This window comes from Vidua chalybeata, chromosome 1, assembly GCF_026979565.1.
Source record: "Vidua chalybeata isolate OUT-0048 chromosome 1, bVidCha1 merged haplotype, whole genome shotgun sequence".
Classification (NCBI taxonomy): domain Eukaryota; kingdom Metazoa; phylum Chordata; class Aves; order Passeriformes; family Viduidae; genus Vidua; species Vidua chalybeata.
The window spans coordinates 21334773-21361534 of NC_071530.1; the positions used below are offsets into that span (position 1 = coordinate 21334773).

Consider the following 26762-nt stretch of genomic DNA (forward strand, 5'->3'; position numbering starts at 1 on the left):
AGTAACGGGCAGTATAATTTTGGTGAGAAAAGCTTAAAGCATCTAGGTTCTCTCCCTGCTGTTAGTTTGAGCCAGAAGACAGCTCCCCTGACTTGAATCTTGGATCAGCATGTTGGCTCCACTGAGCAGTAAGAGAGGAAAAAGAGGAAGAGAAATGTAAAAATGATCTATAAGCAAGAATGTCTCTATATATAGAAGTTTTCCATGAAGCACCAGAAAGTCTTTAAGAATTAATGGTGAATTGGCCCAAATCATGCAGTGCTTACAAACTACACTGAGCTTGCTGTTTCTGCTCCAAAGAGGCATGGACAAGTTTTCTTTGGAACGACACAGTCTTGAGCAAAAATGATCACTTCCATTACATCCAGCTCTTTTTACTGGTTTCGGGTTTTTTAAGTAATCCTGTATTACTTGTTACTTAACAATTACTACAAATCAAGTATAAATATCAATAAGCAGTGGAGCTCATTGATTTTGCTGACTTGGATGGAAGGAAGAAGTAGATGTTACAGGATATTCGGAAAATAACAAATTAAATTATTAGAACACAGCATACAGGGAAGACCAATTTTCCCTTCTAAATCCTCCTGCTTAGTTCTGCAGTTGTAATCCTGACAACACAGAAAGAATGAATGCCGCTTGCTCTTCTTCCATTTGCAGGCTACTGCACAGGAATTGATAGAAAAATGGACAAAGATCTTTACTGACTGCCCCAGTCTCCTCCTTTGCTTACAGCAGCATGTGTGTGAGGACATAGAGGGTCATTGGCTTCATTTTTAGATCAGGAAAGCATCTTGTTTTCAACTCCAAGGAGGAACCTGAAGCAGGATAGGGAATTTGTTCTCAAGGCTGCACAGCAGTGAACTCTTGGTCATGTAAGGCAGCGTGAAATGGTAGGAGCACAGCCAGTCACTGCCAGGCAATTGGGTTTTGCTCAATAGAAGGTCCAGCATTAGTCATTACAGCAAGGCATTGCATGTAAGGAGCTGCAAGAGCACTGTTTGTTTAATGATACTTAAAAAGCAACCAGGAAATTAGAACCTATAAAGAATGAAATATGAGAGACCTGGAAATGCTGATGGATTTGCAGAATACTGGAGGTATGTCAATTCCCTCCAGTAACACCAGGTTGGCTTTCAGCTATTTGTTCACAAAAGAAACAGTACAGGACTTTGTGTTCTCAGCTGTTTCCACTCAAATCTGTTTTGTTGCTGCTGTTGTAAAGGATGGAGTTCTTTGCTTTCTTCATCCCATGATGTGGGAGGATGCTCTGTTTTATTAATGAACTACTGGTAAGAGATGGTGAAACCTTTCGAGGCAAATTTAGCACCAAAGTGTTGGACAATGAAAGTATTAAAGGGCTGACGATGAGATTGTGTACTCATGGGTCAAGAAACCCATGCTTGGTGTCACCCTGGTGAAGGAACTTGGGGTAGTGCAATTTAGAAGTTACTATTTTCTGTCATAATACACCAATTTGTAGGATATGGTCAACAAAAGCTGCATCTCTTTTGTTTAAAGATGACCAATATTGGATATATCTTTTACGCATTTGAAATATCTTAACTATCTATAACAGAGAGACAGAATTACATTTTTCCTTAATTTATGTAGACCAGCACATTGCCTGGAGTAAGTCCAGTGGTTACCAAGAACAGGTGAACTAAGTGAGCAGCAGACAAGTGTGAAACCTGTCTGAGGCTTATGCAGTAGACTCTTCTTTGCTTCCATTGCAAATAAGGGATTCTTCTTGTTGCTAAAATATGAGCAACCTGAGCTGCTGCTGGTTTGGCAGGACAGCAGCAGAGCTCTGTTCATGGCAATATGCCTGCAGCCTCTCTGAGCTCCTTGATGGCTGCATTATGCAGAGTATTACTGAGCAAAAGGCATTTTGGGAGGCAGCATCATGTGGGTAAGGCATGCTGGACACAAGTTCCCCCTAGTGAGGGGATCAGTAACAGCTTCTGCTCGAGGAGACAGATGTAGAAATAGACATGGAAGGTACTGAACTTCACCGAATTACATACATGTCTACACTCTGCTTGTGTGTGAATTTAAAAGGCTTGGAGATTATAAGAAAAATATGGGAAACTTAATGTATTTATCACCCTGGTCCTTCCTTTTATTTCTAATCAGCACTTTATATCTCTGTTAAAGTTTTATTTCACATCGTTGTGTATTTCAATAATTGGTACATATTCTCATCATCCAGATCTTGCAGAAAAAGAAAAATGACAAGGTTAAAGATTACGTATTTTTTTAACCAAATGGCATTTTAGAGACAAGATAAAAGCAATTTCTAGACCTTAAAGGTTATTTTTCACCTTCAGGGCTATTAGTATGACTTCTTCCCTGAAAGTGCATGGATAGAGAATCTGAAGGGTTAATAGCCATGTTAATGGAGAAAAATAAATCTACTTTTCATAGATTTTCCAGAAACTCCATGTAATTGTGGACAATTCCATTCTATTTTTCCTGAAAATGTTTCCCCAAGAGAGGTAAATGAATGTTACATTTCTGTTACAGTTCTGTTACAGTTATAAAGGCCACATATGCAAATCTGTGTACACAGATTTTGGTCCTTTTAGTACTGTAAATTAAAATTTCTTGTCTTGTGTGACTTCCTTTATGAAATAACAGATTATTGCTACCCTCTGCAGACTGGAAATGATACTTGGAAAACTGATAATTACATCAGTAATTCCTTTTCCCTGAACAAATTCAGTTTGGTTGCAAATACAGTTGGCATCTGGCAGTAGTAGTCATCTAGATCTAGAAAGCCTCTCAATCATGTATTCTTCTAAACCTTTCACTGTATTCAGGTGGATTTATTATTTGGCTAAGACAGTGGTCTTACATAGGAAAAATCAGTAGTAGGGAGGAAAGAAATACTCAAAAAAGCCATTCTTATGGAGGGTTTGCACAGGTGGATAATCTGAGGAACACAGAAGAAATCATCAGGATCTTTAATGTATTACAAAAACAACAAACCTAGCCACAGCACCTCTTCTGTGTGTTCTGTACTTACTGCTGAGTGTTCAGATGACTGTCATCCAAAATGCTGTTCCTTAATCCTAAGTGACATCTAATGAAAAGCACCATTTTGGGAATTACAAGTAGGAGACTTATTTAAAGGAAGGGGAATCACAAGTACACGATGCAGCTTGCCTTTCAAGTGAGCATTTGAAGCTGGGTAAGGGAAACACAGCATTCTTCCCCCTTCAGCACAGAAATAGAGAACTTCACTACAGAAATGCAGAGGGGTTTATCCCTTCTGTGTACACAGATCAGCATCCTGGTAGTGGCCATCAAAATATGTGAGGCTTTAAGGAGGCCAGGCCCTCTATTATGGCACCCACTGGAGGTGCCAAGCCAGGACTGAAGGTTTGGGAAACACTGTCTGGAACCAGGGGTGGCCTCTCAGTGATTGCCCGTCATGTCAAGGCCAGCAGATCTGTGTTTCGTTCAAAGACTACAGGAGCAGTCTAAAACCCATTCTGGGTATTTATTACATCAGAAACTAAGGTGACAGCCACAGAATCGGGGATCTTAATGAATTACAAAAAGGCATTCAGCTGGTTCAGTTGTAAAGGTCTTCATAACCCAACTCTTGGAATAAAACTAATCTTCATGAACTCTCAACTAGTGCAGATTGTCAATCTGGATTACTCAAGAGTTATGTGAATTTAAACACATTGCTTTAAAATCGTTGCTCTTACTTGTTTTGGAATTATCATTTTATAATTCTAAAAGAAAATTATTTTGTTTCCTTTGAGAAACATGTTTTAAAAAACTCATCATCTGTTACCAAACAGTATTCCTGGGGGTATTATACAGATATTGAATGATTAACGGAGTTAATCACAGTGATGGTTCATTGTAATTTTGATCATTGGCAGTAACTAAGCTTGCTTTTTGTATAGGAAAGCCATTTTGAGGAAACATTTTCCTCTGTCTTCTAGAAGTTAACAGCCAGGGCTGGTAGAAAGGTGGTGTGTAGAGCTCAAGTGTGGTCAGAGAGATGTGATGTCTCTTGAATTACATTTTTTAAGTGGGCTATCTGCATATAATCAGCTTCAGGAATATCCATATTCAAAACAGGGGAACCCAATATGACAATAAATGTTTTCTTTTAACAGGTTTTGAAGTTTTATTTAATGTTAAAGGTTTTGGGTTTGGGGGTTTTTTGCTTCTGAGAAAGCCGTGGGTGCTCTCAAATGCCAGTGACCAGAAGGCACAACATCACAGCAACACACACGGGCCCTAGCGCACATGGACAGGTTTTGTTGCTGCTTGATTTTCCTCGTTTGCAGAGGAATGTGTGAATATATGTAATCTTCCTACAACTTCTACATTTACAGGGACATGGCTGAAGAGTAGTTTGGGCATTGTACAACAAGAAGGAAATCAGTTGACTTGGACTTATATTGCGCCTCAGCTGGGCTACTGGGTTGCAGCTATGTCACCTACTATCCCAGGTAAGATGGAATTGGATTTTGTTGATATTTGCAGCACTGGGTAATTATTTATTTATATATAATGTTTATATTTTTCAGAATGACCTCATCTAAGATGCCACAGCTTGATTATTAGAATGGATTATTAGAAAACAGAAATCTGAAAATAAAGGGTTAAATCCTTTCAGGATTGTGTGGGGCAACCCTGGTGCTCAAAATATCTGCATCATTTCAATGGAGAACATTTCAAAGTGTTCCTGCTTTGATGCATTTGTGTCACCACTGCCTGGTAGAACCATTACTAGAAAACAGTGGGAGTCATAGCATCAGTGTGTTGGTATTCCAGCAGCTTTGAAGTTTCTGTACAGAAAGTCACAGAGATATGAATACACCTAAAACCATCATTATCCTGGGTTAGACACTTAGGGATGGATGGATGGATGGATGGATGGATGGATGGATGGATGGATGGATTGACACTTTTTTCCTTTTGCACTGAAGATGCCTACTTTGCCCTGAGTTACGCTTTGCATCATCTTGGTGACTGATGAATTTACACTGTGAATAACTTAGCCTAAAAGTTCTAGGAGGTATTTTAGAGTGGCACTGCCATCTGCAAACCTCTTGGCATAACTGTAAAAAATGGCTTTGAACTAGGTATTAATTATATGTGCTTTGCAGCTTTATTAATGCTGCAACTTTTGCTTCCTTCTTTTCTGTCTGCGTCTGCCTCAGATTTCTCGGTAGTAGCTCTTCAGTCACCAATAATCTGGAATACCTCTGTGTATAAATGAGCCAATCAGTCAATCAATCAATCAAAAAAAAAAAAATCCAACCCAGAACTCCTTACAGATTGCATTAGGCTTTCCAGATAAAAACCTAATCAGTAGAAATGAAAACATGCTTGCCTTGGCTGTGCAAGCTCAATAAACTAAATATAACCAACAAAACCAAACTCTTACATGAGGACAGGTTTTCAAGTCTACTCATACATATCATTAAGTTGTTTCATTATATGTGAGCTTTTTATTTGAGGTTCTCTTAAATCATAGATATTAAATTCTGGAATATTCAGCTGATTCATTGCTGAACAGAATTTAGAGGCAGGTGCAGATCTGAATAAGTTATCATAATAAATTTAATGGAATTTTACAAAATAATTGTTCTTGAATAAAAAGCAACTGCTCTGAGCCAAACATTTCCCAGTATAGCTCTGCCCCAGATTGCAAGGAAGTTACACTAGTCATGGAATTTTGCTTGTAACTCTGAGATTAAAAGGCCTGTAACTCTTAACAAGAGAATGATTATTTGTCCTTGTGATTTACGTTGTATGGCAGAGTTTCTACTTGTATTTTACTTTTTCTTCCTTCTAGGTCTAGATCTGAGTTCCTAAAACTTAGTTGCAATGAGAACAACATTTTAATGAAAAATTCAAATTATTTATCTTGTCTTCTTTTTACTTAATGTCCTAAAGCAACTGTAAAATCAATTACGTAATGGTAGTGGTGGGATAGAATGTATAAATATTTAGATTTCCCAAATGCAGTATAATTTATGTTACTTTAATAAGTTAATGAATTTTTGCATATTTTATCTCCTAATTGAATCTATTTGATTTCTTATCTCAAAAATGGACAAAAATTATGTTTGTTTTCCTAGCAGTGGCTCTACAGACCACTCAAGATCCACAGATGAGGTTTTGCAAACTTTATGACCTAGACCCTCTAAGTTGGCCAAGTTTGCTGTCCTTCACAGTACATGCATGTTAGTCTGCCAGCTGGTGCTGTACCTTCTTGCCTGCAGATGAAAATTTGGGTCTTTATTTCAAAATCATCATAAAGATTTTACAAACCAACTGGGTCACACAGGCATAATTGTGAACATATGTCCACATGTGTGCATTCCTTTGTGTGTTAGAACATTTACTAAGCGTTATTTAAACCTGGAGTTACAACACTGTTTCACTAGTGGCCTGATAATTAAAGCTACTGAGGATCTGCTTGGCTTGGCTTGATCCAGACTTCAGAGCACCAACACATCTTCCAGCGAATCCTGTACTGCACTGTCTGTACTGTTTAGTGTGAAGAGCCACAGATGTTAAAGAGCAGTTTTTTCCCCCAGTGTTGCTTCGTGCATTACAGTGCTGGGAGATGCTGAGATGGACTTTCTCCAGTGGCGAGAGCTTTTTGGCACATGGTGTCAGCATTAGGACCTGGAAAGCAGCATTCACTGATGCATGCTCCCATTGAAACTAACTGCTTTTCCACAGAATGAGCTAGTTGGACTTGCAGTCATGAAAACCAACACATGCTTTCTCCACAACTTGCTCCCTTCTCCAGAGATGGTCTGGTCAGTAGGCACCAGGGCTATGAGCAGCACTTGTTTAACACCCTCATAATAAGGGAAAGTGTCCCCCTCCTTGTTCAACTGTTGTTCCTCTTCCTAATTGCAGATTATTACAGGTCTAAATTCTCTTTTCTGGCCTTCCAGGTCCCATTGTAACACACGACATTACCAGCTATCACACAATGTTTCTTTTGGCAATTTTAGGAGGGATGGCTCTCATACTTCTAGTCTTGCTGTGTCTGCTTTTGTATTATTGCAGGTAAGAATCACCATCCTGGTTACTTAGTTCTTGTTGAAAAGACAAGGTTTTTTGTGCTTATGAAATTAAAAACTTATGTATTGAAACATTTTTCCTTTGGGGGGGGGGGGGAAAGGCAAGCAAACGCTTGAAAGAAACAGTGAGATCAAATTTCCGGTGTTCCTGGTTACATGCAGCATATAAATTCCTGCCTTTGGGAGGATGGTAGTCGAGTGAATCACACACACCTGTACCTGTGTTCTCCATGTAATTTCCTATCAAACATGGGCATAGGTTCAAGATCTCTGTACCTGTTAGGCATTTGCAAATGATCTATTGGTGTTGTATTAAAATGAATGTTAAATTATCAGCAAATGCCTGCTAATGAGTGATTTTATACTTGCCTTTTCTAGACATTTACTCCAGTTTGCAATTGGTACTTGAGATATTTCCCAAATGACATTAGTTAGTCTTTAATTTTATCTTCGCTGCTGGGATAAGCTTTTAATTTTTAGATTATGTAATAAAAGTTCAATTCCCCTAATACTAATCACTGCTTAAAAATCTTCTGTTAAAACACACTGGCTTCTCTTGTTTCTGTGTACAGCATTCATAAATGTATAAATTCTTTTGTTACTGCCTTTTATAGAAGAAAATGTCTAAGACCACGTCAACATCATAAGAAACTACAACTTTCGACAGCACTGGACACTTCTAAGAAGGATCAAGCAACCTCAATGTCCCATATCAATTTAATATTTTCACGTCGTGAGTCAGAATTTCCAGGTGGATTGTCCGTTGCTAGCAATGGACACGCTGAAAACTCAGGGGCAAAGGAATTAATCAGTGCTGTCCACATGGAGATGGTATCACCTACTGGAGAAGCAGATATGCATACACCTATGCTCAAACACTCCTTCAGTACTTCCCAGGAGTTTAGCTCCCGAGAGGAGCTGCTTTCTGACAAGGAGAAAGACAAGAGCAGAATTTCCTTGGATGACCTGACTCCCAGTGGGTCTCTAAGGAAAGACTACCACAAGTCAGCAGATAGTTTTCCTCTAAAGACAAGAAAATCTGCAGAAACAGGTGAAGGCTATGAGTCCCCTATCAAAGATGAGTATAGGAGAAGTTACAATACTATGCTGTCTCAGCCTTTATTTGAAAAGCAAGAGAGAGAAATTCAAGTATCTATGAACCATATTGCTACTGGAAGTAAGTACAATATTCAGGAACAAATATACCCCACACCTTCAGCCCCTGAAAAAGAGCTGCTGGACTGCAGACCTACTGATTGTATGATGTCTCGTTCAGTTGATCACCTTGAAAGACCTACGTCTTTCCCTCGACCAGGTCAGTTAATCTGCTGCAATTCTGTTGACCAAGTCAATGACAGTGTTTACAGAAAGGTTTTGCCTGCACTGGTCATCCCAGGTCATTACATGAAGCTGCCCGGAGAACACCCTTTTGTTAGCCAGCCCCTGGTTGTCCCAGCTGACCAGCAGATTGATATAGAAAGACTTCAGGCTGAGCTTCCTAACACTCACGCACGGCTTTTCCCACACCCTGCCCAGCAGCTGCAGCCCCAGCAGTTGGCATCCCAAGCAATATCTCAGCAACATTTGCAAGATGCAGGTGCAGCTGAGTGGAGTCAGCAAAATGCTTCCATGTCTGAATCTATTTCCATTCCTGCCTCTCTTAACGATGCATCCCTGGCTCAGATGAATAGCGAAGTGCAGCTTCTTACAGAAAAGGCTTTGATGGAATTAGGAGGTGGAAAGCCATTGCCTCATCCTCGAGCATGGTTTGTTTCTCTAGATGGGCGTTCAAATGCTCACGTCAGACATTCATACATTGATCTCCAAAGAGCTGGTAGGAACGGGAGTAACGATGCCAGTTTGGACTCTGGTGTTGACATGAATGAACCAAAATCTGCCCGAAAGGGAAGAGGAGATCATCTGTCTGCGCCACAGAGTCACGTCCCAGTGCAGGAGCACCAGCAGAGAGAGCGGAAGGTTTCAGATAGCACAGCTTACACACAGCTTGTGTACTTGGATGATATGGACCAAAGTGGCAGCGAGTGTGGAACAGCAGTTTGTAGCCCTGAGGACAATGCTCTCCGATGCCTCCTAGAAGGCACCAGTAAGAGAAGTGGTGTGCAGCTGCCCAGCCTGCAGGAGGAAACCAGAACTGTGGATACCAAACCAGAGCCATTAACTAGTCCTGAACATGGAACATCCATTCAAGATGATGATGATGAAGATGAGGAGGATGAGGAAGATGACCAAGGTGAAGATAAGAAGAGTCCTTGGCAGAAACGAGAGGAAAGACCACTAATGACTTTCAATCTAAAATGAGCTATTGTGAAAATCCACCCTTCAGTGGAGTATAAAATTGCCAAATATCCTTTCTGTGGAAGTGCTTGATATTTTTTTCTTTTTTTTTTTTTTTTTTTTTTTTTTTATATTGTGGAGAGAAAAGAGAAAAACAAACTGTGGTGAGCAACATTTGAAAGAACTTAAATGCATTACTGTGTAAATGTTAGAAAAGAATTAAAATCATTCCTCTGATTTAACAGCTGCCTCCAGTGAGATAGCTGAACAAAGAGTGTGATTGTTATTCCATATACTTGATATTGGTCATCCAGGATGTTGAAAATACTGACAAATTGTTTTGGTTGGTTTATGACCTCAATCTCCTTATGAACGGGAGCTGGTAAAGCTTTTGTTTTGTAGGCCAATTTTATGTTGATAATGCTACTGAAAGTATCTTAAAAACAGGAGTTAGACACATGGTGTCCAAAATTGTGCATTATCTCAATGAAAGGCTATGCATTGCTGCTTTTAGTAATATTTTGCTTATACTATGCTTTTCTTAATTTTACAAGTTGGTTGTAAACATATTATGTCCTTTATTATAAACTACTCAGCAATTTATTTTAATGTACAACTGCAGGAAACTTGAGTAGCATCCCTTAGCATTGAAGCCTTTTTATGAAACCAAACTGAACTTTGTGTCGACTAAGATTCCTCCAATTCTGGTACCATTTTCTCAAAGTGCCTTTTTTACAGTAACAATGAACAGTCCCTTCTTTTGCTAAGTCCTTTTAATTGACCCCATTTGAGATTTTATAAACTTCTGAACTTCTACCTTTTATTTTAAGCTGCATGCCAAGAGTCCCATTTTGTGCTAAGCATTTCTCATTTCAATACCGTGTATTCTATAGCTATCATGTATATTGTGGATTCTGTTTAGCCAGGATAGACTTAGAAGACATTTTAAAGGGCCCAGAGTAGCCAAGAAGATAGTTCAATTGACTGTATATATTGTTAGTTTCCTCTGGAATCCCATGAGCTAATCATGCTCATATAAAATGGACTATCGACTGAGCAAGTGGACTGAATGTGTCTAGAAAAATTTGGGGAAAAAACAAATGTACTATCCAAAAGTGCCAGAATTACTCTTCTGTGCTTTTTCCATACAGAGCTGCTGGGTTATCCAAAAATTATAATTGAAAATAAACTGCAAAAAGTATCTTTGTGGATTTTTTTTTACTCTGTTAGTGATTATCACATTATTTTATGGTATTTTAAAAGAAAAATACTTTTATTTCATTTTTCCTGTGCATATTTATGCTCATGTGACTTACTTTCTTTTGCATTTCTCATGAGCTTAAGTCAATACTGAAATTTAGACCCCTTTTCAGAAAAGCATCCTCTGTATCTTGATAAATACATAATGATTTGCTTAAGTATCACTGAAGACATTGGAAATGAAATCCTGGTATCACCAAAATTCCCTGTGGAGTCACACTTCCTGTGGGCCAGTTTTCTTTCTGAGATTTCTGTGGGTACTCACACTTAACTGCACTCTTCTCAAGTTTTCATGAATTGGGTTCAAAGAAGAGGAAGTATGTGACTTCTGCTCTTGTGGAATCCTTTGTATACATTCAGTTCATCATCTTTCATTCAATTATTTTTATGCAGATTAGCAGCAGTCATGCTTACTAAAGTTAATACATAATCTCCAAAGTGATTTAAGTGCTATATAGTTCCTATTTAATTTGTAATAATAAGCCCCAACTCACATTCATTACTTTATTTTCAGTAAATTTCAAGGTTTTCATAGAAAGTGAGTCTTGTAATTTCCATATTACTGTATGTCTTACCTGGGAACCTGATCTCTAGACAGGAGTTGAATCCCAGTTTCCTAGTTCCCAGGTCAATGCTCCTTTCCATCCACAAAGCCAGATCATCTTTTGCTTTGATTCATGTTTGAAAGTGGTATATGTTGTAAAAGCAATCTGAAATATTGTGGAGTGCATTGAATATTGAAATCACCATATTAGCACTAAATTATATTTTACTCATTGTGTATGTGGCAGGTCCTTTCCTGTTCTGTTTAGGAATTTTGTACTGACCACCTGTGAATTGGTTTTGGGCTCTGGGTTACTTATTGTCAGTTTGTGCAAGGTCTGAACAGAAAAATACGACTTTAAGGGCATAGTATTTATCAGATGTCAGTAAGTGCTGGTAATACAGTGTCACTTAATCAGAATGCTGCATAAGTAAACATTCTGAATAAAATTTCCGCATACTAGAATTATTGTGCTATTTAATTTCCAGTTTTCTGTTGTCTTAAATCTGTCATTTTTGATTACATTATTTTTTTCACATTCCTTTGCAAAGTTTCCATCATTGCTATCTTGTAAAGTGAGATTGTTGCTATTAAATTGCAGTGGTTTGTTTCTTTAATTGTGTTGGTTTTATGTTTATTTGATGATTTGTGGTCCTAATACAGCAAATATACTTGAACAAACACAATGTGAGTATGTTTCAAATCTTCTTTAAAATAGTATTTTTTAATTGGTGTGATAGTTTAATTTTGCAAAATACATAGTTTATGAAATGTATTTCTCTATATCCACACCTGGGCCACATGCTAAATGAAGCCGGAATAGAGTTAATGCAGTTGAGGTAACAGTTTAAGATTTAAGATTAGAGTATGTTATGCCTTATAAGTAGTAAGTTCCATGTTTTAATTTTCAAAAACTTACTGAGGCAGATATATCAGTAAAATACAAAGAAATTTTTTTGCATGTATATTGCACTTACACAGTGAAGTAACTATTAACACTTATAAAACACAGTGAACCAAAAAGGCTTTTTTTTTCTTAACAAGAATTCATCTGGGAATTAAAATTTATTATAACACAGTAATCAACTATAAATAGTCTGTAACTTGGAGTATGGTAGGGTCCATGCAGTACATCCTTGGACTTGGTCAAAGAAGAAGAGTGAGTGTCTGTTTACTTTTCTAAAATACATGTGCAACAGATAGGGTTTTTCTAAATCAGTGCTGCCGTTTGGTCTCTCTAGCATTTGAAATTCAAGTTGTGGTATCTGCCACCTGGTGGTGAACTGCTCCTCCAGATGTGCTGTGTGTGAAGCAGTTTATCATTTCAATAAAAGCACAGTTATCAACTTCAGTAACACCAGTAGGCAGCTGGCACAGGATCATCAGTTGTTTCCTGGGCCTGCTGTCAGTCCAAATGCAGAGAGAGACCTTGCCCAGCCTCTTTGCTGGGGGAGCATTCAGCTTATGACATCTCCATTCAAATCAAAATGTATTATTACTGATAGCTCTGAATTCTGCCTTGTGAATAGCACCTTGGGTTTAGAATAAAATAAAATAAAGACAAATTTAACTACTGTTTCCAAAGTTGAGGAAAATAGGAGCAACTCAATTATTCTTTTCCTGTTCCTCTGTTAACAGACAGAAAAACTGTCAGGTTCAACACTAATGCATCATAATGCTAACCTTACTATTATTATGTGTGTGTGTATAGATATACACACACTCACATGATTTATAATATATATCATATTATGCTATATCATATGCCATGATAGTTACATACATGCACTATATTTTCATCATATGTGCTATTTTCATTTCCTTGCTGTAAAACAATTGGAATTTGAGCTTCAGGTGAACAAATAGGCAGGCGTCAAGTGCAATTTTCAGAATAGAGGAGTATTTTTTATTACATTTACTCATGTAATTCCAACAGTTAAATTGAGACCAGGTACTGTCTTCTTTTTGTCAGTAATAACAGAAAAGGTATCTAGTTGTTTTCAGATGTAATCTTCTGGTATCCACAGGTAATTACTTTCCAAACTGTGGCACCTGGTCTATTACCACTTAACTGAAGCATTTGTTGTTTTATTGATGTGCTTTTCTTCTAGGAATGAACAATGCCAGTTAGTTTGTTTGGTCATTAAATAGCTATTCTGCCTTAGAAACTTAGAGGCACGGGGAAGGAAAATGTGATGACAACAGGAGGTACAAATGAAATACTTGTTTACATGTTATTTTTGTAATTCTGTAAAGAAGGACTTTGTGTTCACATGACTAGAAAGACAGACTCCTCAATAAACCAAACAGAGGAATGCTCCTGACAGTTTTATATTATAAAGGGATGAAATGGTTCTTAAAGTAATGCTGTGAGATGAGAAATCCCACTTTCAAAGGAATGGCTGGTCCTGCAGCAAGAGAGGTTGGGCATCAAAACAGAAAGAACTTAGTTAAAGTGGGTCCTGTTACAAGCACTGTTTTTTAAGGGGTTTTGTTGATTTAGTGGTTGTAGGAAGTTTAAAAAGCTTGGAGATGAGAGAAGCTATGGGCCTTGGCTTCTGTCTCCCCTCTCTTCAAGGAATGCCCCTTCTATAAACCCAGCTCCCTGATTCTGCTTTCAGTTTTGTGCCATGCTGTGAGGCCACACATCAGTGGGACATAAAATGTGACACCCTAAGATTAGACTTTTCAGTGAAGCTACTTTTAGGTGTTGGTGAGGTGTTGGTTTCTTTGTATCTATGTTATTTGCTCTAACTTGTATTTAACACCTAGCAATCCTGCAATAAATAACAAATAAAAATGAGAAAAACAAAGCATTATAGCCAGGTTCCCCCAGTGAGAAGTGTATTTGTCTTGACAGCTGGATTGGTCATTCATTACTTGAAATCCTTGAAAGTATGCTTAGAAAAGTGTCTGTGCGGGCACACGTGCATGGATGCACATTCACATGTATGTATGTATATAAGTGCACCTAATATAAAAGCTGGCTTAAATACTAGTTTCAGCATTTCAACATCAAGCAATGGCGAAGTGAGGGTTGCTGGCCCAGACTGACTGGAAGAACCGGCATGAGATCACCATAAAGTCTTGTATTAAATAACTTAATTGTCCTTGTGGTCTGACATTGCAGGGTCAAAACCATGCTTGATGCTGAGTTTCTGCTGTACCTCCAACTTCCAAGAGATTTATTCACACTTGCCTTCTAGCCTAGCCTTGATATATTAATTTTGTAATTAAAGCTTGTCTAGTATCTATATTTTAAGTAAGTTACTCTGCAGTTGTTGCACACTTGACAGTCTTTTCTTTTGATCAAAGTTGTAAAATTCTGAAGGGTAAAATCTTACCTAAAAAAAAAAAAAACCCTCTGCATAGAGATAGAAGAGTTTATATAATAGAGTCTGATTTTCTATGGTCTTCATAGGGAAAACACTATGTCTATGAGACACTTCTTAATTCAATGTAATTCTCCATGGAATAGGTGTGCATCCTGTACCATGCTGTTAATCTGTTTCTTACCACCCAGAAGTCACATCTGTCACAGGAAAGAATTCTTTTTTGTTTGTGGGTAAAGAAGTATCTGAAACAAACAAAAAGAAAACTCTAAAAACTTTCATTTTGGAAAAACTACTGAAATGGTCAAGAGATAAAGAATAATTAATGTATCTATTGCTCCATTCAGAATGAGAGAAATAAAGCATCTTGGCTGTACCTGCAGCCTCCCTGCAAAGAAAAGGAAACAGCAGGCACGTTGATAGAAGGAAGTGTAAAAGGCTGTTGGGAGCAGAGCTGATTGCAGAGCTGATGGGAGTAAATTGGACTGATTTGGAGATTGGATGGGCAGAAGTAATTGCTCAGTATCAGTCAGAGCTCCTGCAGTACCTGTGTCAACACTGTCTTTTTCAAAAAATCTGTCACCACTAATTCTCATTCACATACATAGTTTGAGAAGGGTCCCAGAATAAAAATAGACATAAAAAGGCAAAATATTTATATATTTGTAATAATTATTTAATTGTTGGCTCCTGTTATTAAGGTTTTCTTTTACTTTTTGGGGATAGAGACTCCAGGATCTGAGGAACTGAGCAGTGCTGGACCAGTTTGAAACTGTGTTTGATGTAAGTCTTGTATCTTGCTTCTAACAATCATCAAAAACAGATGGTTTGGAGAACTGAAATCTCTACTAGCAATAATAGTCTTTCTATCCTTATCACTCATACCTTCAAGCACAAAGATTTGTATTTATCATACACATTTTTTAATGCTCTGATATGTTTTCACTATGCATGTAAATGCCTAACCCTGTTCAGTGCTGTACAGTCCACAGCCCTTGCCAATGCAGACACCAGCATGGAGAAACAGATGGTTCTGTGCAAAGGTAAGCTGTAAAATAGAAGAGATAAGGTATGAGCTGCATTTGAAAATGGAATTTTAAAAAGCTGAAGGAGAGTGCAGCAGAAAGAATGGGATGCTTTGAGAACGCCTGCCCCCAGCTTGACCCTGCAGCCAATACAGGCCATCAGCAAGCAGGCTGTGAGAATAGGCAAGTCTGCAGCACCCCAAGCATGGTATGCGGGGGGGGGGGGGGCTAAAAAGAGGTAGAGTGAGTGAGACAAACCATAAAGATCAGAGGTGTGATCTCACATGGATACAGGTGTGCAACATGTGAGATCACAAGCTCATTTTCTTCCCTAACCATTTCTACTTCTGCTGTTGTTAACTGTAACAACTGTGCAAAGTGTTTTGGTGCATTTTTTTGTTTATTTTCAATCTTACTCTTTTACACTTGCCTCTCATTCAGAATTGAGGAAGACAGTATTTAAGTTTTCACCATAAAGAGCAGCCAATTAGAAAAAACCCAATGTGACAGTAGTAGCCACTTGAATAAACTAAATATATTTGTTTGCTCATTAACTTTTTAAATGTTAATTAGAAAAATAGGGGAAACACTGAAATACTAGCTAATTTTCAAATTGGACCCACTTTGCTTCCAATTTACACGATTAAAAATGTTTACACTAAGTTGTTACTTGCAATCCAAATCCATTTAAAATTATAAATGCCATGAATATTTCAATGTGGTGTGTAAAGGTAGGAGCAGTCATATGCCTCATGAAAATTTTACATACTTTTCTTCTGCAGTGTTTAATAATCAAAACACATAGACTAATCAGATGATGCCGATAGCCTGAATGCTGGATTATATATCACCAGCTCACTGGGATGTAATTAATGTGTTGCTAGGCAGGTAAACAAGTCTGGGTTATGCCTGGCTGCTGGAGGGAAACAATATCTGTGCCTGGCTGGCTTTATTCAGTTGCAGAAGAGCAAGGAGAAGGGCAACCCTGCCCACGTACTGCGCAGTCTCACCTGATGGTTCATCCAGTCCCTGTACTGGGAATTTAGGCTTCCCAATCCCCAGTATTTCTTATGGCCAAGTGAAGATGGTTCCTCCCTCAGTAACCTGGGGTTCTCATGAACTCATGTTGGCCATCAAGATACCCAAAGTACTTGAGTGCTTGTAGGGATTCATATTGAGTCCTGGAGCTTCTTCTGGGAGTTAGCTAGGAAAAAGTTAAACACAGTGATGGCAAAGTGCATTTGTGCATCTGGACCTAGGCTCATACATGCATCTGAGGTGGCTCAAAGCATCTCTGAATCGTAGACACAGGTTAATTTTGTGTAGCCATGGCAGAACCTGGACTGCCTCTGTTACAGAAAACTGAGGAGAGACAGAACCTGGAAGGTAGAATGGGGAAAGATCCAGAAAGCTGAGATTTATGGTGGTGTGATGGGTCCCCTAGACACTGCTCTCTGTTTTTTGGTGGCTGACATTAGTGGGAGCAGCAAGGCAGAACTAGATCTGAAGTAATTTATTTGCCTTTCTCTCTTCCTTTCTTCCAATTTGTTGCCATAAGCAACTGGGTATTTTGTCTACATCTAGCAGCACACCAAGAATCACTACTGAAGCTCTAAGGAGACCCATGAAAATACACAACTGGTAAATACTTCATGATATGCTGCAAATATTTTAATTAATTTCATGATATGCCATTTAGTATTAAGTGAAGTGTATCTCCTGCAAAGGAAGTCTATTTTCTTTTGTTAATAATTTTTTAGCTTTTTTGCAAAATGACTGTGCTTTCTTCTTTTCAACCTTCATAAAAGGCTTTTGCTTTTATCTTCCATGTACATATAGGAAGAGGTCTTTTTTATCAATTAAAACCAGTAAGTTTGCACCTTTACAAACACAAGCTCTTTACCTGGTTAAGTTGAAACATTTCTGATGTTTTTTGATGGTCTGCTTAGACTGGTGTGAGTCTGTGGGTTATGTCTACCGTACTGGTGTGCAGCATTTTGGGAGTTTCCTGGATACACTCACATGCAACAACAGAGATGTTGGAAGTACAGATGCCTACAGGGAGCGTTTTCGGGTACTGCAGGTGCCATGTTTGCTGCTTGCTGTCCTAATGTTTCATACTCCAATAACTCTGTGGCTGAGCATCTGGAGTCCTGAAATTCAAAGATTTTATCACCATGCTGCTCTATTTTCGGAAGACAACTACACATGTGATAGCTAGCATCTATCAAGGAGTGTAAGTGCTGAGCACTGTCTGCAGAGTGAATTTAAGTGCTCTGGGAATATGTCTTGTAATTTCAGAAATGCAAAGCTGCCTCAGAAATCCACAGTGCAGGACAGGTGCTTAACTCTCACTTTTGGTGAACTTCTCTACTTGTGGTATAAGCAAAAGTTACATTTTCATGAAATGCAAAGCACAATCCAGTGCTGTCATTTGACCTTGCAGTAGTCGAACCTGGATAATAATCTCAGGATACATGCTACAATGTACAGAATAGCAGCCATTCTGCAGCTATAGTCCCCCTTCCAGGGAGAAAGCCTAACAGGGTAGCTTGCTGGGAGAAATTCATATTGCCTCTTTAATTGACAATATGAAACGCAAGAAGAGTCAGGATCCAGGTCTCTTCTACTCCATTTGTCTCAATGAAGTGAGGAAAATTGTGGTAAAGGAAAGAAGACAGTGAAATCTACAGCTTCTCCAATACAGTGATTCAATACAGCTGTTTAGTTATTGACATACTCTTCTTGACTTCCTCTTACACATTATTATGGGGGGGAAAAATAATTCATAATCACTGGATTAACTTCTCTCCAGGCTACAGGACAACTTTACAATTGCTTTTTGTTATTGAAAACTGTTGGGTATTGTGCCTTTGTTTTGAGACTTCCTTTCTCTCCTATGCATTATAACTGAATGAAGGTTTACTCCTAAAGGTCATTTCAAAGTGGAGTGACATGATAGAAACATTTTCCTTCTAAACTACAGTGATGGGCTTGACACTGGGAGGTCATACTTGGAGAAGTGTAAATTACAGATTCCATTTCACGCATTTGAATCACAAGTTCTTGTGACAACTCACAAGTTGTAAAGGACCAAGTGCAGTGGGATGAAGGGCGGACCCAGGCTAGCTTTCAGTACACAGAGGATCAGAGTTTGACAGCTGGAAGGACATTTAGCTTTCTTCTGTTTGGCCAGCAAGATCTTTTACTTGACATGTCACATGCAATACATGACAGAGCAAAGTATGATGCCACCTCAAATCAAAAATGGAAAAAAGTAATCCAGATCAAACGTAAATCAAATAGGGCAGAAGTAATAGCTTCCTCACATAAAATTGCTTTCATGGGTCCAAAGGTAAGGAAAAATTACAACTAATGCACCCTAATCTTATGTTTTAATGTGGTGTTTGGCAGCACTGCCAACCCAAGCACTCAGAAATTCTGGATCTCATTCAGAAAGCTTGATATGACCCTGGAAATCCTGACAGTTCAAATACTTAACACAAGTTGCTCTTTATTTGTTTTCCTGGGTATAAATCATTACCATTCAATTCCAAGTTTTCTAGCATGGAGCTTGTAGAAATACAAAAGGCTTTGGGAAAACAGGAAGTGCTTTGAGTGCCCACCTGCCACAGTGCAGGGATTGCCCTGGTGGCACCAGCTGAAAATTTTGTTCATAGAGCTTCATATTGAGTCCTGGAGCTTCTTCTGGGAGTTAGCTAGGAAAAAGTTAAACACAGTGATGGCAAAGTGCATTTGTGCATCTGGACCTAGGCTCATACATGCATCTGAGGTGGCTCAAAGCATCTCTGAATCGTAGACACAGGTTAATTTTGTGTAGCCATGGCAGAACCTGGACTGCCTCTGTTACAGAAAACTGAGGAGAGACAGAACCTGGAAGGTAGAATGGGGAAAGATCCAGAAAGCTGAGATTTATGGTGGTGTGATGGGACCCCTAGACACTGCTCTCTGTTTTTTGGTGGCTGACATTAGTGGGAGCAGCAAGGCAGAACTAGATCTGAAGTAATTTATTTGCCTTTCTCTCTTCCTTTCTTCCAATTTGTTGCCATAAGCAACTGGGTATTTTGTCTACACCTAGCAGCACACCAAGAGTCACTATTAAAGCTCTAAGGAGACCCATGAAAATAACTTGGGTGTCCGAGTGTTTATGGTGTGAGACGGAAACACGGGAAGCCGGCAGAACGCGCGTCGGTGCTGCCGAGGCCAGGCGGCCGCAGGCCCAGCCCAAGGGGCTCCGCGGGACGGACACGCCGGGGCTGCGCTCGGGTCTCCCGTGGCTGTGGGGCAGCGCCCACGGAGGGGATCCCGAGGCCGTAGAGGCCCGGCGAAGCACCGTGAATGTCGGCATGAGGGGCCAGTGCGGGCGCGGGCCCGGGAGCGGCACCGCCCGAGTGTACCGGGCCGGGCTGAGCAGGGCCGGGCCGGGCGGGACAGGGCGCGGAGAGCTCCCCGCACGGCCCCGCCCCGGGCCCCGCAGGGTGGCGGGAGCGGCCGGGCAGCCCCGGCGGCCGCCGCCTCCTCGTTCCCGGCTTTGGCGCGGGGAAGGACCGCAGCTAGAGGGAGCTGCTCCGGACCGCGTCTGCCCGTGCGCCCCGGTTCTTTCACAGGCTCCCCCGCCCCTTCCCTCCCTCCTTCCCCCGTGATGGCGGAGGACAGCGAGTCCGCGGCCAGCCAGCAGAGCCTGGAGCTGGATGACCAGGACACCTGCGGCATAGACGGCGACAATGAGGAGGAGACCGAGCACGCCAAGGGGTAGGGGCGCGCTTGGGGAGCGCGCACGGCTCGGGGAGGCAGCTCCGTGTCCTCCCCCGCGGCAGAGGCCGAGCTGGAGGTGCCCGGGCCGGGCTCCCCTGATGCCCGGCGCGGTCCCTCGGCGGGGCGGGTGTGGTGGGCGCTCCTGCCCGCTGGCGGGCGGCCTGCGCGCCCCGGCCTGGCCCGGCCCGGCTCATCCGCGGCGCCTGCGCCGGGCGGCCGAGCGGCCCCAGCCCGGGCCGCCTCCCGCCGCAGCATGCGGGCGTGGAACGGCTCCGCCGCCCGGCCCGGAGCCCCGCGCCCTTCTGCCCGTAAGAGGAGAGGGAGAGCCCGGGCCCGGCCCGGCCCGAGGTGAGGGGGCGGCGGGGCTGGCACTTACCCGCCGGACACCGGCCTTGAAATCGTGCCGTATAAGCGAGGGTAAATCCTGCCTTGTTGTTGGCTCTTTTAGGGCTTGGGGGCGTTTCTGCGTATTTTTGGCCGTCAGGAAGTCCCCTGTAGCGGGGAGATGCCTCCGTGTCCCCCCCGGTGGTTCCGGCTGAGCGGCTCCCGCGGGCCGTCTGCGCTCATCCACATCCACACCCACCGCCCGCTCCCTGCCGGCCGGGGTCCGGTCCGGTATCGTCCGTGTCAGCCTGTCCCGCAGACACTCCTCCTCACCCATTGTCCTCCAAGAGATGTTACCTCCAGATCCACGCGCTGTGGAGAGCAGAGCGCGTTTTAGCACGGCAGTAGCCGGGGCAGACGTTGTTGTCTGGTTGTAGTTCCTTCTCCAGTAATCTTGCGTCTCAGATCTTCCCACGCTGAGGATCAGGCGGTGTTTCCAGTTGCCTGGGGAGCTGATGGGAGAGGCAAACAGCATAGCTGCGGCCCCTGCCACCCTACCGGTGTTGGGCTGGCTGCAGTGTGGCTCCGTCCGGGCACGAGGTGCCAAGGTTCTGGCTTGCTCTGCAGCCTTTTGGGGCAGGGGAGTGGGAGGAATGTGTTTCAAAAGTCGGCTTCATTTAATTTTTTTTTTTTTTCTTTTTTGAGGGGTTAGAAACGTGATTGCAGAGAAGGCGCTTTGTTGTCGCAGCCAGGAGTGACTGGAGTAACCTAAAATAGAACTAGGTTAATCTATACAGTGCTACACAAATATCTTCCTCGTGAATTTGTAATTGATCTGCTTGAGAGCTTTTCTATAGGTGATTGGTGTTTGAGGGTGTACTCTGTTGTCTTCTAGGATTTGATTGACAACAATCTTAAACGTGGCAAGAGAAATCCAAGGGACTTTGGATTTGGATTTGGAGGGCTGACTTGTCTAGAAGGCAGGAAGGGGGAAAACTTTGATGCTTGCTGCTCTGTCATTGAGTTAATGGCATGCACACTAAAATAATTGTGTTAGAAATAATTACAGTAATATAAAAATCTGGGATATTAAAAGGGACAAAATGGTGTTTTGTTATCTTGGGGCTTTTGTAACATTTGCTTCAGTAAATATATCACAGTTGGTGATTCTCAAATATGTGAAAGTAAAGTCCTAGGAGCAGAGAGTTGTTATTTATTGTTCTTCATAGGAACTGACCTGGCATCCTAGTTGGGATTGTTTGATAGAAAGGTAATGATTCAGGTAACGATAGCCAGGTCATGATTCAGGTAATGCCTGTCCAGAATTCATTTGGATTGTATTCCGACTTCAGTTTCCTCCTCTGTCTGTGTGCATGCCCGGGCTGTAGCTGCCCTCTGCAGCAGAGCTCTGTGTGTGGCTGTACTTGGGCTGCTGTGACAGCGAGTGCAGTGTGTAAGGAGCAATCAGGGAACAAAGAATTGCACTTCGGTGTGTTCTGAGTCACAGCTTGCTGCTCCACTCCAACACGGGTCTCACTGCTCTCTAAGGGACACTGGCTTTAGCCTGTATGGTCTACCCAAACTTGTTTCTTCTGTTGAATATCCCAGATGTATTTTAATGAGTATTTTTTAGTAAGTTTAGTTGAATTAGTGGTAGATCATTCCAGTAGAAAAAGCCTCTTAACTATTAGTATCTGCTGCATGAAGTCTCATATTGACTCTTGAATTACTTTATTTTCCTGTAATCTTTGAAAAATCTTGTTTGCTACCCTTTATCTGTAGGCTAAAATACTCAAACTAATTCCAGCAAGTGAAAGGAAAAATCTCACAGCACAGCATGCAATATCTACTCTTGATCTGAGAGATTAACTTATAGTAATAGGAGCCTAATTAATTATTCCCTGTTTTCTCCCTGTCATTGTATATTAATTCTTGAAGTAACTTTAAAGTTTGCTTCAAGCTTTTAGATTAGGGTTTATATACTTAAGCAATTTATGACCAGTCCAACTACATGAGACTATGACTTTGTCAACTGACTTGCTAAATTCTGCGTGGTTTCTATTAGTGCTGATCAATATTTAATCTCATTCTATTTTAACCTGCACTTTTTTAGAAGGAGACAGAATATTGTGTGTCAGTCTCTATTGGATCACCATGTAAGTTAAGTTATTTTCAAGATGCTTCTTGACATTTGAAAATAGGTCCTTAGAATGTTGCCCACAGGAAAACATAATTTTTAGATATATATGACTTTTTTGTTTGGTTTTTTTTTTTAATTTGCAGCAGTTTTTGTGCTTGAGCACTGAAAGAGTGCAGCAGAAAATAACCGTGTTATAGCTCTCAACTGTGAAAATGTCTTTGTCCTCTGATTCTGCTCCTGTTTTTTAGAGGCAAGATTATGTATGTTCTGTGACTCATTGCTATTTTCCTGTTCTGTAGTTTGCTCCTGCTAGACGCATTATGCTGTATTTGTTCTGTGTTGTAATAAAGTGTGCTTTACAAAATATCTTTGTTAGCGTGGATGTAGAAAAAAAAATATTTGTTGCACCTGGATCCACCCTGCTAAGTCCAGCCTTATAAGGTCTCTCACATTCTAAATAGCTCCTTATGCTCATTGCCAGAAAGGCCTTGGGCATAAAACATTTAGTAAACAGATGAGAAAAAGGTATGACCTTTAAACAACTCCCCCAGACCTCACAAATTATTTGCTTTGAATGTTTCAGTAGTATACCTCTATGATTTTTGTTTAAAAAAGGCCAACTTTGTAATGAATAGTACTTCTAAAAAAGAAGCAAACATTTTTAAAGTAGTGGAAGCAGTGCTTGGTTTTAGCAGGTGAGATTTACATCTCGGAGTACAGATACAGACTTGAAGGGTGAGGCAGAGGAAACATGCAGATCTGAGGAATACTTTTGGGTTAGGGTTTAAAGTATTGCTGCTAGCTTTTCATGCTAAAAACCTTGTATTCTCAAGTATTGAGATGTATACAAATGAAATCTTCATGCAGAGAGATTCTTTGTAATGACAGTTTGTTAGTAAGTGGAATTTGAAGGGCATAGACCCTTCTGGTCAAGACCTTTCTATACTGTCTTGAAGTGGCAGTGGTTTTTCACAGCAATGAGAAAGCCCTTTGCACCTAAACTTCCATTTTCTTTATGAACCAATGATAGCCCTAGTATAAATAATACTGCTTTAAAATGTTTTGAAGTCTTGCCCATATACTTGAGACCTGATTTTTGTGATCAAAAGATCTGTGTAACATCTTCAGAAATGCAGCTTTGCAACCTCACTTACTCAGAGAGAAAGAAGTACTGTGAAGACAAGAACCCCACACAGGCCTTTGCAGTTTAAAAATAAACATCTGAAGTGCATGCTTGGTTTTAAATTGAGAAATTGCTAACTTAAGATTACCATTCCATGTAACATAAAACAGATGTTGATATTACAAAAGGCTTTTTCTGCTAAAGCAGAATTTAGTGTTCAAAAAGGAAATTAAAATAATAGTGACAATTAGTCAGTGAGAAAGATAATCTCAAACCAAGGGAACCAAAACAGTTTGACCACCTGAACAAGGTGATTGTCATGCTCCTCTGGATTTTTCCATCTCGACTTTTCATGGATTTGCTCTGAGCCTCGCAAAGTAAGTTTCCCCACCCTTGCCACACTTCTCCCCAAATGCACTAAGTATTCCCATTTTTCAGTTTAAAAAAACCCAATCCAACCAAAACACCACAACATGCAGGGAGAAGCAAAAGTATTTTTTCCCACATCTATGCAAAACACCAGATGTGTGTACAAAAGTGGAAAGGTATGTGGGTGGGATCATGGGCTTGCATTTGTGACTTGCAGACAGAATCATAAAACTGTAGGCCTAAGTGACTATCTCAGAGTCCTATCCACAGCCTGTTTCTGGGGCAAGGTTAAGACATTTTGGGGGAAAATAAGGTCTTTTGACCCTTCTTCTGGCTGAACTGAATTTTGATTTACGTGTCACTTTTATGCTGGCCTCACCTTTTTCTTACTCATCAGACTGACAAAATTGTCATTGTGGGTGCAGTTAAAAATATCTTAGACTGTACCTGTACTTAGATACAGCTGAACCTCAGTGTATAGACTTGCCCTCCCGTCATTAAAGTTCTCCTGGTGTAAGTGTGTCTCCACTAGACTGACATAGTCAAAAGCTTCCAGAAGTCTAACATTTAATTATAATCTGTTGTGGTCTGTGTGGCAGGCTGGACTGGGGCAGCTGTGTTGATCTGATGCATGAAAAGTCGTGATTCCTGACCTGCCAACTTGACGTGGCAGCACCCTGAACTCTGTATTGTTTTTCTGTTTCCCACATAGGACCTGAGCGCGAAGTTGTGTCACTTTACAGGTGCAGGGTAGTTTGGAAAAAGAGATTTCACGCTTAAAGGTCAACTTTCATAAAAATGGGAAACTTTTTTCCTCCCAGCTTCTAAGTGTGAGATATGATTCAATGTGTCATCATATATCTGACCTGACAGAGGAGAATTCAGATATTAGTCAGCATACAAGAATGTCAGAAAAAAGGTTTTAATAGGAGCCTTTGGTTTCAATCTTGTTACCTTTGCATATCCTTTGTGCTGTCAAGTCTAGCATAATTACTACAAGTTGAGCAACCAAGTTCCTCCCTTCCCAGCCATTCTCACTCCCAGTTTTAGAGCCTTTCAGTTCTTTCCAAGGCAGTGCATGAGAAGGACCACAAATCTCAGGAGATGTTTCAGTTTTGCTGCTGCCCTGATTTGCTTGGTATCTCTGGTTGTAACTTGTGTTGGACAAACCTGTTTACTGAGTACATAGAAGTTTCTGTGTGCTACCTGCTGCCAAATATCTGGGTTGCAGGCGTGCCTAAATAGTAGGATGAGTAGAACTCTATTTAAATCCTCTTTTTACATTGTGTGGATTGTAATAGTAAAAAATAAACTGAGCCAACCAGGAGATTGTGCATAAATAACTGCTTGGAATGATCCCTGGATAACCTGTAAGACAAAGATACCAAAATTTATTTTGCAACAGTGTGAAAAATTTAAACCCAAAGGTCATAAACCAAGGACTGGGATTTTGGAACATTAAAAAAAAATTTAAAAACTAGTAGTGCAGTTTTAAATGCCACATATATTTTATAGCACTTTACTTCTGTATTCCTTCTTTCCCAGCTGAAGAATATACATTTCTATATGAAAAAGATCTTGAATTGGTCAAAGAACAAACTTTGATTGTCCTGGTAAAAGTACAGTTCGACTGGGGATAGCATTAGTAAAGCTTGGCAAAGCTGATTTTTCTCCATAGCTGCCAAGCTTTTTTTTTAGTTCAATTGTTCATTATTTCAGCAAACTAAATAAAACATTGACCCTCAGGTAATCTTAGTGAGCAAAATTCCCCTGTGGTGTATGTGATGCTGAATCCTTCTGAAAGACAAGAAGACAGTGAGCTGCACTGGCGCAGTTCGGGGCTCAGTGCCTGCTGAGGGTGTCTGTTCAAGAGCAGTGTTTGCTGAAACTCTGAATAGCCTGGTGTTCAGCACACAAATCCTTGGGAGCCAGCTCAGGGACACAGAGGCATCATTTGTTTGCTATATGTGAGGTGTTATAGGGAAGGACAAGTTGGTGGGCAGTTGCAGAAAGTAAAGAAAATACTTCCTTAAATGAATCTCAGCAAAGGTGAAATCACTTCCCCTAGTATTTTTATCTCAGTTTTGCCAGATAGAGGTGGTGAAGTCCTAGGTCTTGTACACATGTGTGAGGTTTTACTGTTTTGTATTTATAACCACTTGCCAGTCTTTTGGGTCTGTTCTGCGTTTAAATTCTGTACAAGATGTCAGCTTGGTATACAGACCTTCAGATAAATTTGAATTTTATTATTTTAAATGAGTCAACACTGTGCTGCCCAAGTGGCCAAGAAAGCCAATGGCATCCTGGCTTGTATTAGACCGAGTGTGGCCAGCAGGAGCAGGACAGTGACCATACCATTTTATTTGGACTGGTGAAGCCACACCTTGAATCAGTTTTGAGCCCTTCACTGGCCTCAAAACTAGAGCTGGAGCATGTTCAGAGAAGGGCAGCAAAGCTGGTGAAGGGGCTGAAGAATAAGTCCTGTGAGGAGTGGCTGA

The 26762-nt window shown here is 40.6% G+C and overlaps 3 protein-coding genes across 9 annotated transcripts in view; 2 read left to right on the forward strand and 1 right to left on the reverse strand.

Moving 5' to 3' along the window:
- Positions 1-11792, forward strand: part of FAM171A1 (family with sequence similarity 171 member A1) — an 87376-nt gene extending 75584 nt beyond the window's left edge. The window contains exons 6-8 of the mRNA XM_053950495.1: positions 4362-4478; positions 6948-7062; positions 7691-11792. Of these exons, the coding sequence (XP_053806470.1) occupies positions 4362-4478; positions 6948-7062; positions 7691-9395 (1937 nt within the window). The 3' untranslated portion in view covers positions 9396-11792. The remainder of the gene's footprint in view (positions 1-4361; positions 4479-6947; positions 7063-7690) is intronic.
- The window catches only part of LOC128792368 (uncharacterized), a 30155-nt gene extending 8951 nt beyond the window's left edge, over positions 1-21204 (reverse strand). The window contains exons 1-4 of one of the 5 annotated variants that reach the window (XR_008432390.1): positions 20990-21204; positions 17436-17685; positions 16543-16736; positions 15202-15555 (exon numbers count right to left, since the gene is read on the reverse strand). Coding sequence is in view for 1 of the 5 variants with exons in the window: in XM_053950727.1 (XP_053806702.1) it covers positions 20685-21167 (483 nt within the window). In the remaining 4 variants the exon portion in view is untranslated. Of the gene's footprint in view, positions 1-15201; positions 15556-16542; positions 16737-17435; positions 17686-20684 lie in introns of those variants that run through there. The other 4 variants (XR_008432386.1, XR_008432384.1, XR_008432385.1 and 1 more) reach the window with 4 other exon arrangements.
- NMT2 (N-myristoyltransferase 2) overlaps positions 20042-26762 on the forward strand; it is a 34760-nt gene continuing 28039 nt past the window's right edge. Inside the window, exon 1 of one of the 3 annotated variants that reach the window (XM_053950550.1) lies at positions 20042-20305. In XM_053950550.1, the coding sequence (XP_053806525.1) occupies positions 20196-20305 (110 nt within the window). In that variant the 5' untranslated portion in view covers positions 20042-20195. Of the gene's footprint in view, positions 20306-20654; positions 20726-26762 lie in introns of those variants that run through there. The other 2 variants (XM_053950567.1, XM_053950558.1) reach the window with 2 other exon arrangements.